Source organism: Helicoverpa zea, chromosome 17 (assembly GCF_022581195.2).
Source record: "Helicoverpa zea isolate HzStark_Cry1AcR chromosome 17, ilHelZeax1.1, whole genome shotgun sequence".
Taxonomy (NCBI): domain Eukaryota; kingdom Metazoa; phylum Arthropoda; class Insecta; order Lepidoptera; family Noctuidae; genus Helicoverpa; species Helicoverpa zea.
In genome coordinates this window covers 3,845,051-3,861,708 of record NC_061468.1, presented here as the reverse complement: position 1 = coordinate 3,861,708, position 16,658 = coordinate 3,845,051, and the positions used below count along the sequence as shown (strand labels likewise).

Here is a 16,658-nt window from a genome sequence, read left to right as displayed (position 1 = left end):
TGAAAACCATCTGCGACGATAAGCTCGCATGGGACCGCCGGAGCCCCGCAGCGCCGAAGCCGTGACAGAAGCCATGCTTGCTGCATATTGCATTGTGCTTCCATGCTGCATGCCTGCTTGCATGCTTCGCCTCAATCCCCTTCCCTCGCTCCGCTATACCCCGCTTACCCCTTGATATCTTAATTATACATTTCCGATTACTATTTAGGAAATGTATAGATATATATAAATGTGTCTATTGTAATTTATTTCATACATTTTGTATTCGAAACACTTCATTTAAGATAAAATGCCGCTCAGTATAAAAAATACATTTGCCAAATATTGAAAAAAATGCAGGACGTAGGTAACGTTGACACTCAAACAAATATTAAGTCGCTCAAATATTATGAAGCTGCTCATTTTGTATTTTAAGTAACTCAAATTAATGTTTCTAATGCCCGTTTTCACCAACAATCTCTTTATCTAAGTTCCACTTAGAATAAGGGCTCTCCCAATTTTGACATAAATAACTATGGATAAGGGATACCTAAACTTTGGTGAAAACGAAATTCTTATTAAGTGTTCCGTAAATGCTCTTAGGGGATCCCTTAATTTAGGTATTTGTTGGTGAAAATGGGCATAAGATACTATTCTGTTGATTTTTCGTCACTTAAAGTCAGTCGCTCACTTAGTAATTATACAACCCAAATTAATTAATTTTGACACTTAAAATTGTAATTTACAGTCACTCGGTTTATTACTACCCATTTTTATTTGGGGTCGGCGCAATATGTCTTCCACTTCCATTCTTCCCTGTCATTCGTCATACTGACACTCACTCCCTTCTTATTCATGTCATCCTTCAAGCAGAGTCTGAGAACCAGTTATATCAAAGTATCGCGTTGCCCGGCTAACTGGGTTGAGGAGGTCAGATAGGCAGTCGCTCCTTGTAAAACACTGGTGCTTAACCGCATCTCATTAGAGTGAAAGTCGATCCCAACATGATTGGGAAAAGGCAAATGATGATAATTGAAAAAACACAGCAGTCTCAACCTCATCCTCCGAACTTTTTTCCGAACTATGTTGGGGTCGGCTTCCAGTCTAACCGGATGTAGCCGAGTACCAGTGCACAGCACAGCAGTGTGTAGAGCAGTGTCAACCTCTTCAGGAAAATAAAACAAACAGTGTATTGATGATTATAATAGTATAATTTCGCTTATTAGAAACGTATCATTGTGCTGATAACAGCTTAAAACATATACTTCTATATAATAGTTATATAGGTTTATACAATTGTGTAATACTTCAAGTATTTAGCGACGTCCGCTACCTCCACGGAACAAGGGGTTGCTGTCTGAAATAAAATAAACGTATCACCCGCTTAGTGTGGCGCCGATAAAATGCAGACCACATATGTACATTTTATTTGAGGCCAAGATGTTCTTAAAATAGGCTCATTAGGTATAGATTTCTATGTATTTATACTCTGTCTTATTAGGAACTCCCACAAAAAAGAACACAGCCATCCAAATAGAGAACCTCCACCTTATTATAGGAAATCAATTAAACACAGTACAGAAATCGAAGCAAAACATTTTTATAGCGAGGAAAATTAAGCAGTTATTACAGGTACAAAGGTATACTACTACTACTACTGCAGCGTAACTACAAAATAATTATGAAAATAATATAACTTTTTTCAGAATCAATTTAAATACTGTGTCAACATGCGTCTTGTTCAGACATTTTAATAGAACTATTTAATAATACTGTTTAAGACTACAAAAAGATTATTAAAACATAGTTTCGAGAGTAGGTAAGGTATCTTGAAATTTAGCATGCATGAATAAGACAACAGTTATAGAAAATGATTAAGTATATTGAGAAATCATCATTGAACAATCGGAAGATCTACATAAAACAAAACATTTATTAAAGTGTTATTAATTTAGTCTATTTATTTTCCGATACGCGCGTATTCATTGTCGTCTGAAATGCAAGAAGATTTTATTTAGTTTTAACCAAATTATATCATTAAACTAGATCTCGGCCAAACCAAATCTGTCTTATAAAAAATGCCTGTTATAAGTATTACATCTACTAGAGTTCACAAAAGAAAGTAGCTTAGATTTGTATATTAAACTGCTTAAATAAATTGATTTCACAAAAGTAGGTTTCGTTTAATTTTATGACCACTGAAGCACACATAAAGCGTAATAAACAGATAGCGTAAAAGGCAGAGGCCTGGCACACACAGACAGACAGGAGTTTCACATTTAGATAGGTTTTTAGTTACGTCTGTATTTAGAATATATATATACTTACATTGCTTGCCGGGGCGGTTGACGTACACAGGCGAAATGTCTGAAAAAATAAATAACTCATAAGTAATTTGTTATGCATTATTTTTGAAAAGATAAAGTACCTAAGTCTACTTGTTACAGTGCAGTGCATTTGATAAAAAATAATATTAGATTAGAAACTAACCATTAAATTGATATTAAGATATCTTTAAAATTAATAGTCTAGATCGGAGTAAGAAGAGAATGGACCTATACGTTATAAGCTATATGTATTTACTTATATCAATTTCAAGTAATTAAAGCAGTATAAATAATGATAATTACCGACTGGTTCACCACCGGGAGGGGCTGAAAAAAATATCATTAGATTAAAACTGTGGATTTTTGATACATACATATTGAATCAATGCAATACAAATACAATCTTTGGACGCAACTTAAACATTGTTTGGGCCGTTGATATAAAGTCGTAAACAGACTTTTCGAGGCACGGTCCGCGAACGGTAGCTTAACTCGAGCATTTTTAAATCGTCTTTTGTAGTCTAAAAGGCCATTGATGACTTCTCAAGCCGAAGCCTTCGTTGTGCACCATTCATGACATATGCCTCGGTCATCACCTTAGTTCTCAAGATGCGGCAAATAGAAGCCTTTTTTTAATATTTAGAAAGAAATTAAAACCTATAAATAAGCGTGTTAATTAAGAAATCTTTTATGTGACTTAAGCGTGTTGAAAGCATGTGCCTGCAGCCCACATTATGTGCTAGTTGAAAGTAGTAGGCTGTGCTAAGGCGCTGCATTAAGTGCAATAGGGCATCAATATTATAGATTGTACAATATTATACAGGTGAAGTGAGAATGTAACAAATATTTTTTTTTTTAAACTAAAGTGAATTTCTAGAAGTCATCTTATTTAGTTCTATCTACTTATTTAGTAGTGTATACGATGATTATATGGAAAAATCTGTTTATATACTTACGGTTGTAGACGTTAACTGAAACAAAAATAAAACAAGTTAGTAAATTCATAATGGCTGGGAAACGGGATAATTATCTGGACGTACGTAGGTATTATTTTAGCCGAAAATACTTGGCAACATGAATCATTATTTCAACAAACAACGCGAACAACGGAAATTATTATAGGTAGTACCTAATGCGTCAAATATTTATCATATCTAGGCATCATCTTTAAAGATATTTGTTGAAATCATAGAATCTTGAAATATATTATTATGATATGCAGTGATAATGTCAAGTTTCGTCTTACATTACCTCTATTGTAGGAAAATATACATATCTGCTTTCCTTGTCAACTGATGGCGCACGTTATTACGCATTTTAAATACCTATATACATAACTTTATAGTTATCGGCACGAATCTTGAGCTCTGACTGACCTACATCTGCGCAGAAGTTATTTATTAGCAAAGAACCAATCCCGAGTGACGGCTATGACGCGATGCACTGCAGGTCAATCACCGCTTTGGCCCGCCCCCGCGCCTCACTTCATACCACAAAAGGGACCCAATAAATTACTTCTGCGCAGGTGAAAGTCAGAGCTCAAGATTCGTGCCGATAACTATACTTCATGTTATAGTATTAAGCACAATATGGTTCCCAAAAGACTTCTTGGTTGACAAACAACTTAATTCGGTCTTGCTTAGATAAGTCGCATGTATAGGAACATTAAACACCTAGGTACTACCCAAATAATAGGTACGTACGTAGGTACGCCATCGGTCACTACAGGAAAAACGTTCTGAGGATGGGTTAACTTTATCTTAAGAGGGTTTGTATTAAAGATACCTACTTGGTCCAGGATTGTTGTTTACCACATGCACTGAAAATAATGAAAGTAATGGTTAAAAGCGAAGCAGTGCATACTAAGCTGTAGTTGGCTTACGGCCAGTTTCTTCATCAAAAGTAAAAGTCAAAGTAATGTCTAAAGTAAAAGTAACGGTCAAATTCGTTTTTTCAAGGCTAAAGTGACAGCAAAACTAATAGAAAAAATGAATTTGACCGTTACTTTTACTTTAGACATTACTTTGACTTTTACTTTGGCTTTTACTTTTGATGAAGAAACTGGCCGTTAGATAATAATTTAACTTAATACATGTGCTGTTAGGTTCAAAAAATCTATAATTTTTAAAAATGTTGTTTTACAATAAATATAATAAGCAGAAGCATGCCTATATGGTACCCAACAAGGCTGCATACAAATATCCTAACCTAATCATAGGTTAACTACAGCATAAACATAGAATTAATAGGATTCAGCTCAGTTCTTACAAAATCACAAGCTTTCAGTAAATAAAATTATATCACAATAACTAATTTGTTGAATAAATTGTTTGAATAAATGATTCTGAGTTTGAATCCTTTTAATAAAATTATAAATTCGTGTAATAATTATAAGGCAGTATGCTCACCGTTACCCGGGTTGTTGTAATAGGGGTCGTAGTACGGATTGTTGTCAACTACTTGCACTAGAAATAATATTACCCAGTATAAGCAAAGCATTTAATACATGCTCTAAAAAGCATACTTAAAGTGTGCCTAACTTATATTTTTTTTAGTAAATAAAGAAGATGATTTACATAAAGTTTTAAATTAATATTACAAAAAGTAAGGTAGTAAATAACCCATTGTTATATTGGTGGCTTCTTTAAATATAAATTAAATAAATAAAGCATTGTGCTTACCATTACCCGGGTTGTTGTTGTCGACAAAGTGCACTAAAAATAATAAAACCCAGTATAAGCAAAGCATTCTATGCACGCTCTCTAACGAATATAATGTGTAGTGATTTAAATACTATAGTGTTTGATATTTTTTTGCAATTTTCACGAAACTGTCATATTTATTGAACTGTTTCAGTGAAGTTGATTGTTCTAATGCTGATTTATTTTGCTGATTTTATGTCATAAATAAAGCTTTGTGCTCACCGTTACCCGGATTGGTGTTGTCGACAAAGTGCACTAGAAATAAGAAGATTAAGTTAAAGCAAAACGTTGTCATATCTCATTCATTTTAGTATTCATTTTATTAATTCTCCCTTGTGTGCTAAATACCATCATATTAAACAATTTAAAATGACTTTATTCGTTTCTTTAATACTATAAAGCAGAGTGCTCACCGTTACCCGGATTGTTGTTGTCGACAAAGTGCACTAGAAATAATAAAACCCGTTATAAGCAAAGTGTTACGTATATCTAATTTATTTATTTTATTAATTAAAGTGTGTGTGATAAATGTATACAAAATAAATATAAAACGCTCAATAAAAAATAAAAATTTAGGTACTGGTGGTAATAATATGGCTAGTTTTTTTTATCTTTTAATTTGAATATAAGGCTGTGCGCTCACCGTTACCCGGGTTGTTGTCGTAGTAGGGGTTGTTGTCAACAACGTGCACTAGAAATATATAATAAATCAATGTGGATAAATAAATAAATAATTATGGACCATTGTAAGCAAACCCTTTTAATTAGAGTGCTATTTAGGAAGCATGGCATCCTGTCCGTGCATAGTGATATCTATACATAATATACATATATGTTTGTATTTAAAATATAATCAATGTGTTCTAAAATAAATAAATGAAATTAATAATAATGGCATCCTAGCTGATTTTCGGCTAAGGTGGCTGTACTCATACTATTATGAGGAGATTAGCCAGCTGTGCAGGAGATATTATAGTTCACAAGCACGTGCGCAGACACAGGTTTATAAAAAATGATGAGTAGTGATTTGATAAATATTTATAATAAAAAAAGCAGTTTTCTCACCGTTACCAGGGTTGTTGTTGTCCACGAAGTTCACTAGAAATAATACAATACCCAACATAAGCAAAGCATTACACAAACACAGTTTTGAAAGCATTAATTATTATTTTCACATAGACATGAAGAAATGTTTGATGATACTAGCTTTTAGAGAGAACAATGATATAAGGAATTTTGTAATATATCGATATACAGATAGTATTGTTGTTTTGACAGGGATTAAATGTTTTCGACAAAATGTTTTAGAAATATTGTATCATATTTATTTGTTGCCCTATTATCGTGAGATTTTATTAACAAAATAGTGCTTAAAAAACGGAAGAAACTAAAAAAACAAGCCTTTAAGAGCTGAGAGTTTCGGTTATTTCGGAAAGTGGCAATTAATAGACGCAGAATGCTCACCGCCACCCGGGTTGCTGTTGTCGACGAAATTCACTAAAAATAAAACAGCGCCATTTAAGCAAAGTAGTCGAGTGTTTACATTTTTTTTTTATACAAACGAGGGATGCATTTTTAATAACTATCCATCTCGGCTTTACACGAGTTTATAATTCATAAGTCACTCTTTTCAATGGTGAAAATCGAATTAAAATATACCCAGTATCTTGTTTAAAGGTTTATCACGAATATAGTAAAATTTGTTTTGAGCCGTACTTTACAACAAAAAAAATGCTAAAGAATAAGGATTTCTTTATTTAAAAAATTAAAGTAAATACTACGGAATGAGATCGCATTTTAAAAACGTAATGTAATAAGTATAGTAAGGCATAGTGCTCACCGTTACCGGGATTGTTGTTGTTGTTGGAGGGATTGTTGTCGACAAAGTTCACTAGAAATAATATAACGTATTGTAAGCTTTTTTTATCTTTTACCTATTACCTACTTTGTATGTCCACCTAGTAGGCTTATATCTTTTATGATCTCTATATTGTAATAACCTACCTTTCACAAAAAAAATATTGTAACGAGTGTGAACACTCTAATCACAGAAACGACTGGTCCGATTTGGAAAATTATTTCAGTGTTAATTAGTCCAAGGCTGGAAGGGTGCGCGAAGTAGTTCCCAAAGGACGCGGGTAAAACCACTGGCAGAAGCTAGTAAGTACCTACATAGTATGATGTCTGAGGCTATGCATTGCTACACTGCAGATACACAAGCTTTTAAAGACGAATACTGATATTAGCATTATGAAAATAACCAATGTGAATTTTGGAACTCCTTTTATATAATGTCTTAAAACCGGAGTGTGTTTGCTTATTGATCAATTCTTGTAGAAATGATTATTTATATTAGGTTTTTATTCTTACCGTTTCCTGGGTTGTTGTTGTCCACTACGTTCACTGAAAACAATAAGTATGGCTGATATGAGCAAAGCGGTTTTTGTTAACACAAATGACAATATACAAAAGCACTTAAGTTTAGGGTTTTGGATTTGGGTCAGTCACAATATAGCACAATTAAGTAGGTATCAGTAAGATTATAATAGTTAGATATCAGAACTTGTAGAGTGGCTTTTAATCTTATATAAGTATTAAGTGGATTAAGAAAAGCGTTTTGTTAATAAATCCCTATCAATTATTATCTACATTTTTGTGTGCAATGTGCGATGAAAAATGATAATTTTAATGAAGTGTTCGTGCTCACCGGGTGAAGGTCTGTTTGCTCCATAACGTCCTGAAAAGATTTTTTCATATGAGCGTGCATTAACGTGCAACAGATGCATTTAAAAGTGCATTTATTTAAGGTAAGTTTAGAATTTTTGCTGCTGACTGCACTAGGCCGCAGCTGCACTACTGGTTTGTATGTAGGTAGGTATTTACATCAAACCGTTTTGGATCGAAGCGGCAACAGCATATGCAGTCGCTGTCAGATATCTGACATTTGATATCGACTGCATGTGACAGTCTCGGCAGCAAGAATTGAAAATGTACCTTTACGTGGAAATGTAAATGAATATGCGTTCTTGGTAGTTGGTTTCACACAGTGTGCAGGAAACATTGGTGCGTTGTAAATTGTAATTAATCATCTGTATTGTTAATTAAGTGCTCTATAATTACAGTGCACTAATTATACCCTTGTTAAGTCTAAATAAATGATTTACAAGTGCACGTGAGTTTGTCAATAGGACTGGCGAACGTGTCCATTTAAGGCTCGAGCAGACCGGATGCGTATGCGTAACCACGCGCGTAGTCACGCGCGTAGTTACGGCGTAACCATGAGTTGTAATGTATGGAAATGTATGAGACAGGCCACACCGCTTGCGTAACGTAGACACGCGCGTCGTTACGCAAGCGGTGTGGCCTATCTCATACATTTCCATACATCACAACTCATGGTTACGCCCGCGTGGTTACGCATACGCATCCGGTCTGCTCGAGCCTTTATTGTTTTATGACAGCATAATCGACAGTTTTTCTTAAAACAACTGTTTACCATTAATTTACACGTTCAAATTTCAAAGAAAATTGTCGTTTTAAGAAAAACGGACGTTTATTTTGTCGCGGAACTTGTGCCTTAATGTAATACCCATAAAGTAAATAACCATAATGGTTTTATAGTCTTTGGTAATACCAGCCTAAGCTGAAATTATTCCACAAACAGTAAAAAAACTGCACATAATGAATTTCCTATTAGGTCTGCAATTTACTGAGTTACTTAATAATTAAATGAATTTGTGCTTTTTGTAATTGTATGTTATATGCCCCGGTTAAATTGGTGCAAGAGTCCATTTAAAATGTTTTTCGGTTCATGGATCAAATCTGCATACAATGACCATAGCTTTAGTTAAGAGAGAGGCTAAGTATTTAAACAATCTATATAGCTAAATAAATGAAAAAGCATTCACAACAATAAGATTGACTCAGATTTCTATTTTTTTTTTTTTTTTATGAAAATGTTGTTGTTTTTTCATGCAAGCAATGTAATAAAAGTACTTAACAAATCATATTTAAAATTACGTTAAAAATAAGAAAAAATACTATGTAGGTAATTAAAGTACCATGTAAGTTAGTAATTAATATGCATATTGTGAAACATACCTCCCTGGGCCGCAGCCATGGCGAATAGCGCCAAAACAAGGATAACCTGGAAAACGAGAAACACTTTCATTTTGAGCACAAATCACTGAACGACTGAGTGAGAAAGTGAAAACCAAATGCTGACAGTGATATGGACGGATTCACTTTATCTCGTCGATAAGATTAGCATCGAAGGAAGTACATATTTGTGTTATTGATCATGGTCATGCATTGTCATAATATTTGTATTTTTTTTACAAATTCACATAGAATTAATTTATTTCCCTTTCACACTGGCGGATTTTCCGAGCGACGTCGTAACAGCAAACATTTAAAAAACTGCTAGTACAAAAATAACGTTAAAAACTAGAAAAACCGAGCGGAAAATGCGCCAGTGTGAAAACAATCAAAATCAGGTGCTTGTATTTTAAAAAATCTTTCGCTTTAATAATATAGGTACACAGAACGATTAATCCTAAATTTTGATAACCTAAGATAAAATAAGTAAATTATTTATTGATAATAAATAGGTAAAAGACCTTTTTCAAAACATCGCGAGACTAAAATCCTGTGACCTATTCATTAATAATAATGCTAGAACAACTAATAAGATTATACCTACAATGATTTAATGCACGCGACGAATATGGTAAAAACTAAGTAAATAGATACCTATTCAGAGTTTTGTCTCAAGGATTTCCAGCTAAACAAACTAGTTTCCGAGGCTCCAATCGTATGTAAACACATTTACACTCAGCCTTCGTATTGTCTACAGATTGTTTGTTTAACTATTCACATAGTTTAACTCGATTAAACTTCAATATTTTGAACACATAACAATTGTTCGGCTGTGAATTCTATGTAAGTATTCGCAGCTCTTGCAAAAATATTTGGACTAAGCATTGGGAAATTACAAAAAAAATCTTATTGGTACAAGATGAAACGATTAAATTGGAAAAAACACATCAGGAAAGGTATACTGATAATAATAGCGTAAGTGCAATGATGCCGAAATTATCACTATGGATTTAGATAAAATTACCTGCGTATTATTTAGGTAGATATTAAACTAAGCACTTTCCTTAAAATTTGCTAAGGTAACTGTAATAATATGTGCCTACTTACCTCTTAAATAAATACACAACAAACAATGTATAGCTTTACACAGGCTACAAAATCGAAATCTTGTAAAACAATGATACAAAGAATTTCAATTGACTAATTAGCTATATCGTTATCAGCTGTAATCAATTCCATGATTCAGCCTTTTGTTGTCCTAGTTGGTTTTGATAAGCAAAAGAAAACAATACTTTTTTAAACCAAAAGATAAGTCTCATAACAATTTTTTTTGAGTTAGCCGATCTAGACCGCAATTTCATGCAAGCCAGACTGCAAACTTCTGCTAAGAAATGATTTCCATAACTACAGTACCTAGGTACCTAACTAATTCCATTTAACTAAGCGAAGACTAAATAAATAGTCCTGATCACTCACACATACCAAAAGTTGCGTAAATAAATTGTTGTTTTAATTTCGAAATTGTCTAGTTTATCGTGGGTTATCGCGTCTTTAATTCTTTGTAATCTTAATAACTTCATTCAGAGGAAGTTTTATATTTTCAATACCAAATATCAAACATAGTTGTAATTTTGGTAACCTTATGATAAGATAGTGATTTTGGTGAAGAAAAGTCTGATTTTTGATAATATTATATAATGATTAATAGTAAAATAAAAAGCGCTGTTCCTCAAGGATGTGTTTTTGGACCAACCTTATTTTATTTTCAAAATTGGAAGAGCAAATTACTATTCTTTAGTAGTTAGTTCATTTTACAGTATCTACTTAAACATTTACTTTTGCTAAATGTTATTAAGTACACCTGTTTATCAAAATTTTATAGTTTTTTTCGCACGTTAATAAATATTATATAGCACTCTTTACAAACCGTAGCAGTCATAGAACACAGCTATTGTTACAGCACCACAAAAATAAATAAAATTCACATGAATTTAAAACAATAACAGCGTTTGTTTTTTCTAACGCAATTTTCTAAACATGCCTAACCAACAGTTAATTATGTCCTAACAAAAAGTTTTAATGACAGTTCACTCACCAAGTATTTCATCATTTTGTTAGTTATCTATCACAGCTGTATAGAGAACTTTAAAATCAGATGTGTGTATGCCGAATTTTTTTCAGAGACCCCTCTTATATACCGCGGCGCCGATAACCTGTCCGACCCAAGCGAATATTGTACAAATATTGTCGCTTCTTTGAACATTTGGTCTGCGATGTACAAATAGTTAATGTTTTCCTTTGCCAATTCCAATAATCTCGTATCGCTCATCTGTTTTTGTTCTTGTTATGTCAAGATTTATTAGGAAATGTTTTCTTCGAGTTTTATACTTATTACTTATTTATTTTAGCCGCTATCGCTTTTGATCTCTTGGATTGAAAATTGATGCTTACAACGACCTATAGGAAACTGAACTGATGATTGACCAAAATTTTTGTAAAGGGTTGATATCGACGTGCATTATTCATGGCGGTACCTACTTACATGTAGGTAAAGCCTTTTGAACTGTGTTAAACATTGACAAAGAAGGTCTAGCGAGTGTATTCAGGTATTAATTGCTTGACTAGGATTCGTAATCGCGCTTGCAACAAGTTGCCAGTCTATAGTTCTACCCATGAAATCAGGTTAAGTAAAGTAGATTGATGCACTCGTCTAACATCTGAAACATCAAAATATTTAAAAGACCTAGATTACGGACTGTAGGTACCTACATAAGTAGGTATTTGCTTTTGCAGAATGGCGTACTTACCTACCTAACTCGATACGAATTTAGCTTAGCAACAGGAACAAATATTAGGTAGGTAGTTAATATAGCTAATTTTAAACACCTGTCCGTATGTTTTTATCAGTAAAATGCTTATACATAATAGGATAGGATTAAGTAGAAGTATATTATTTATGATATTTGTATCTTTGGTATTTTCCTCGAGTAGGTAAACGTTATGTGAATTTTGGCACTTCTGGCACTTGTTTTTTACGTGTATGAATTGTGCGTTTAGTTAAGGCACTAATTACTTATGAAGCAATAAGTAGGTAAAGAAAGAAAAACAAACTCGAACTGAAAGAAGCAGACATAGAATACTTCGAGATAAATGCTAGGTCCTCCTAGATTTACCTAATCACCGTATAAATAGGCGATTGAATTATTTTGCCCTTTCCTTGCAAAGAGACATAAATAATAGCGTCCTTGGCCGATTTCGGCCACGGCGGCGGCTGTTCAGCCAGCTGCGCAGGACATATTATAGTGCACGAGCATTTGCGCAGACACAGGTGCTCTTCCTATTCCTTCACTCTCATAACCCGACCGATGGGACGGCAATTCGACACGACCGGAGAGAGATCAGGCGCAGGTAGGGTTACCATATCTCAGGATTTGTCCTGAGATTTCAGGATTTTTCGACTCTTCTCAGGATTCCGGCCGGATTTAGCAAATCTAGTGACAGCTCAGGATTTTGAATAAAAAACAGGTTACATTTTAAAGATCTCTCTTATTAAACTACTAAAAATAATCTTCTTTCGGTAACAATTGTAGTTAAAATCAATACTTATGTATTAATTTAAAACAAACTTAAAATAATCTTCTTTTGGTAACAATTGCAGTTAAAATCAATACTTACTTACTTATCGAAGTAAAAGATCCGCAATGATCACAACGATAATAATACGTTTTTGAGAGAAAATTCTCATCTGTAGAAAATCTCAGGACTTTTCCATGGAAATCAGGCTTCAGGTTTTCTCCGGACTTTTGTTTTTTTCATCTGGTAACCCTAGGCGCAGGACCGACATTTACGTGCTCTCCGATGCACGGGTGAATCAATCACCAACTTCCAGACTACGGGCTACTTTGTGAAAGTTTAAGAATACCCACAAAGCAATTTCGGCCCGACCCGGGAATCTAACCCGAGACCTCGAGCACAACAGCCGCGCTTGCGACCACTAGACCAACGATTCGAGGCAGTCAAAAAAAAAGAGACATCACTGCAATATCAAATAGGCGCGATTAGGGTTGCTTCCATCATTCTCGTAGTTTTATGGAATGGCAATTCGAGACGGTCTGAGCGAATTGACCCGTAGCTAAAGGGAGCCTTGACTATTGGCATTGACAACCGATTGTTTTGTAAAGAAATTACTGACTCACCCATGAACGTGCCTACAGCGACACGTGAAGGTAGCAGTTCAGAACCTACCTAGAAACTAGACAAGCGATGAATACTGAGTTTAGGAATAAGCAACTATTTATTCTAATTTTTGCAGATGACATGATGCATCTAGTATGATGATAAATGATACAACCAAGTTGTTCGGTAGGTACCTACCTAAATACCTACATAATAAACGTGCACCAAGTCACCTCCTGTTAAAACGTTGACGTTTACTGCAGATTTAAGAACCAACTTATCATTTCCTAAAGTCTGTTATTATTCTAGTGAGCTTACAAAAAAAGTCCCTCTCTGACTATCCCCAAGTCACTAGCTGGCGCAGTATTATTGAGTTGCCATGAGTAATATTTTATTTTATTTATTTATTTATTTATACACAACCTTACATGTCCATATACGTTATTATGATATTAATAATACATATCAATGCAGGTATCATCATTCGATCTTATATACCTATATATTTTTTCTATTCACTATCTTTGTGAGATTGTGATTTTAAATCACTTTTAAGAAAAAGTTTCTTTTAGGTACATTAAAAATGAGTTTAGCTGGCAACATTGTTATCCAAAATGTCAAGTTTGTTGACAAACATCCACGAATGTGCCGGGATCTCTAAGGATTCTGGGAAAACTTATTTAATTTCTGGAAATTACAAGTACTACCATTATCTTTGCGATGGTTTTGATGACAGAGTAAGTATTAATTATATTAAAATTCTTAACGTTACTGCTAGAATTTGAGGTTATGTTGTAGTGTATTACGTGTAAGTTTTTAATTTTAAATGTTTTCTTGCAGGGTTGGGGTTGTGGCTATAGAACTTTACAAACGATTTGTTCCTGGATGAGTGATAATCAAGACTGTGACGTTAAAGTCCCCTCCATAAGAGAGATTCAAGAGATATTGGTACAATTACAAGATAAACCTGCTTCATTTGTAGGTTCTAGGCAATGGATCGGGAGTTTTGAGGTATATTACATATTATATTGACAGATTCTTGCTATTTGACGGTGCTAAAAATGATATTCTATTAATAAAAATAGTCCACACTGTCTTCACTGTACTTACTATAAATAAGTATTGGAATTTGGCAAGACATACCTAGACAGTTACAATGTCGAAAATAGAGCGAAGTGGAGAAGACAAATTAGGAAAGCTGACCCCACCACCATGTGGGATAAATAGCTGGAAAGAGAGAGAGAGATACCTATACAGTTATAAAATTATTTTTCTTGATTTATTCCAACAGGATTTCTTGACACTAAAAGATTGCTAAAGGTCAATATTTATTTAAACTTCACAGTATTTATTTTGTCATATTCCAGGTATGTCTGGTAATAGACAAACTATATGACATTCCATGCAAGATAATACACGTGAATCACGGAGATGACCTGAAGACTGTAGTGGATGCTCTGGTATCTCATTTTGAGAAGTTCGGCAGCCCTCTGATGATGGGCGGAGATGTGGACGCCTCTTCCAAAGGGATTGTAGGCATTCATGTAGGGAAGAGTGGTGCCAGTTTATTAGTTGTGGTAAGTGTTATATTTCTTTTAAAGAGTTGTTAGGTATGGAAATGAAATGCCTTTGCCGAGCAGTGGGATATTTAGAGCAACAATATTAATTTTGTGTGATGGGTGGAGTCATATTATATCAACATAATATATTCATCGTTAACTAAAATGGTGCAACTCCAATTACAATAATTAACATAGATATAAGACAAGATATATAATTATTTTAAAACTCTGTTCCCTCTTCTATTGTAAGTGGCACCCATGTACTTGTGGTTACTCAAAATTTCAGTTTACTCATATCTCTTGCCATATGAAAGTGCCATAAAAATAGTTCTTAACAATATTTATTTGTTTCCAGGATCCACATTATGTAGGCAAGGAACAATCAAGCGAGTTTCTCTTCAACAAAGGCTGGGTGAAGTGGCAGCGTCTATCTGATTTCTTAAGTAGCTCATTCTATAATATTTGTTTACCTCAAGTCAAGGCCAAATGCAAATCTAGTTAGACATTAATATTATTGAATAGGTATAGACAAATTTAACATAGTAAGCATAGAAAAATCTTATTCTTTTTTAAATAATCATCATTTAAAGTTAAGCATTATTTATAAAATTCAGACATAGCCATTTTTATATGTCTACAAAAACAACATTAATAAAGATTAATAGTAAATACGATAAGAGTTTGTTGACCTTACTAAGTACCCATTGACTAGTGGGACAAGGTCATTTATTTGTTTGTAGACAAACAACCTTGGCCAATAGATTGTCTTCCTATATAATGTTAATATAATTTATAATAAAAATAAAACAATACATAACATTAATCAGTCTTTATTTAAAAATTAACATCTAATTCAAAACCTTATAATAAAACAAGATAACTCTATAAAAACAGGTACTACTGACTAGACAGTTGCTATACTGGCGGCGGATTTGTTTAGCAATTCGTATGAGCATTACCTAGCTAGCAGATATATCTTGCAATGGTCAGGAACCGGTATTGAACTTTGACGTCTTTATTGCGCCATACATAATACATTATTAATTCCAGTCGGATTAACGCATGGAGAGAAAATGACTAGCGGAGATATCGGGAGCACAACTCGGGTAAGAGTTGAGAGCGCGCCAAAATGCGGGTGTTTGGGGGATGAACCCGTATATTTTCTAAATGAAATCACCAATCAATGAAGACCAATCTTTTACAGATTGGTTTTGAATAAACAAGGAGTTCGGGCTCCTAGTTACTACTAGTAACTGATCCTTTCCATATAGCATCTCCGCCTATCTTTAGTTCCTCCGTGGTATGTGCTAAGTACACCAAATCACAGAGAGAGTTTTCTAAAAATCCTGCAGTTGAAAGCTGAATAACTCACATTACCATGTCTAAAACATATCTCCACCGCCTGGTACCAATTCAGTCAGTATTCATAATAAGACAGACGCCCTGCAGTATCCAATGGCTGGGATGTTCAGCAGTCCACAGGTCTGAGTTGAACACGAGACCGACTCCCATCGCGTTGCGACGCTGTGACGTCGTGTAGACTGGTGTACGTAGAGTGTTCTGGTAATGGACAAAACATTATAAAGAAGTCATAAGGTGGTTTAAAAGGCAGTTAAAAAGGAGGTATCTAAGGCAGTGCATAAGAAAGAACGTAGGAGGTAATAAGAAAGTATATAAGGCGGGACAAAAGTCAATACATAAGAATGTAAATAAGGTCGTAAATACTGTCATTATTGAAAACGAATGATAAAAATCTAGTCACGCGACGCAATAAATTAGTAAATATTACAAAACGTATGATGTAAAAAAGTTTA

General features: G+C 34.0%; 3 protein-coding genes across 24 annotated transcripts in view; 1 reads left to right on the top strand and 2 right to left on the bottom strand.

Annotated features, from left to right (window-relative positions):
* Positions 1-1,172: 1,172 nt before the first annotated feature.
* On the bottom strand, positions 1,173-11,443 carry LOC124638252 (sporozoite surface protein 2-like). 22 transcript variants are annotated; one of them, XM_047175151.1, is made up of 15 exons: positions 11,202-11,316; positions 9,110-9,155; positions 7,716-7,745; positions 7,379-7,411; positions 6,473-6,505; positions 6,074-6,106; positions 5,652-5,699; positions 5,422-5,454; positions 5,231-5,263; positions 4,988-5,020; positions 4,715-4,771; positions 3,263-3,277; positions 2,610-2,633; positions 2,308-2,346; positions 1,173-1,336 (listed from the first exon to the last, which is right to left on the bottom strand). In XM_047175151.1, exons 1-15 carry the CDS (start codon positions 11,214-11,216, stop codon positions 1,296-1,298), a joined length of 513 nt encoding a protein of 170 aa, XP_047031107.1. In that variant the 5' UTR covers positions 11,217-11,316; the 3' UTR covers positions 1,173-1,295. The 22 variants fall into 22 exon arrangements, with proteins under 22 accessions (XP_047031107.1, XP_047031109.1, XP_047031114.1 ...); XM_047175152.1 differs by lacking the exon at positions 1,173-1,336 and adding an exon at positions 1,841-1,971; XM_047175153.1 differs by lacking the exon at positions 7,716-7,745 and having other exon boundaries at positions 11,202-11,443.
* Positions 11,444-13,881: 2,438 nt separating this feature from the next.
* LOC124638271 (probable Ufm1-specific protease 1) lies at positions 13,882-15,655 on the top strand. Its single transcript, XM_047175200.1, has 4 exons — positions 13,882-14,019; positions 14,123-14,293; positions 14,650-14,859; positions 15,200-15,655. The coding sequence occupies exons 1-4, from the start codon at positions 13,897-13,899 to the stop codon at positions 15,344-15,346; spliced, it is 651 nt and encodes a 216-aa protein (XP_047031156.1). The 5' UTR covers positions 13,882-13,896; the 3' UTR covers positions 15,347-15,655.
* A 494-nt stretch (positions 15,656-16,149) lies between these two features.
* LOC124638482 (dynein axonemal heavy chain 10) overlaps positions 16,150-16,658 on the bottom strand; it is a 73,365-nt gene continuing 72,856 nt past the window's right edge. The window contains exon 92 of the mRNA XM_047175454.1: positions 16,150-16,404. Coding sequence (XP_047031410.1) covers positions 16,258-16,404 — 147 coding nt within the window. The 3' untranslated portion in view covers positions 16,150-16,257. The remainder of the gene's footprint in view (positions 16,405-16,658) is intronic.

Excerpts from the sequence above, each read along its gene's own strand:
- LOC124638271 (XM_047175200.1), top strand. The coding sequence starts at position 13,897 with ATGTCAAGTTTGTTGACAAACATCCACGAATGTGCCGGGATCTCTAAG. Across the intron at positions 14,020-14,122 it reads GCGATGGTTTTGATGACAGA|GGTTGGGGTTGTGGCTATAG; the intron begins GTAAGTATTAAT and ends GTTTTCTTGCAG. Across the intron at positions 14,294-14,649 it reads AATGGATCGGGAGTTTTGAG|GTATGTCTGGTAATAGACAA; the intron begins GTATATTACATA and ends GTCATATTCCAG.
- LOC124638252 (XM_047175151.1), bottom strand. Across the intron at positions 6,506-7,378 it reads CAACAACAACCCAGGAAACG|TGAATTTCGTCGACAACAGC; the intron begins GTAAGAATAAAA and ends TTTTATTTTTAG. Across the intron at positions 1,337-2,307 it reads CAACCGCCCCGGCAAGCAAT|ACAGCAACCCCTTGTTCCGT; the intron begins GTAAGTATATAT and ends ATTTTATTTCAG.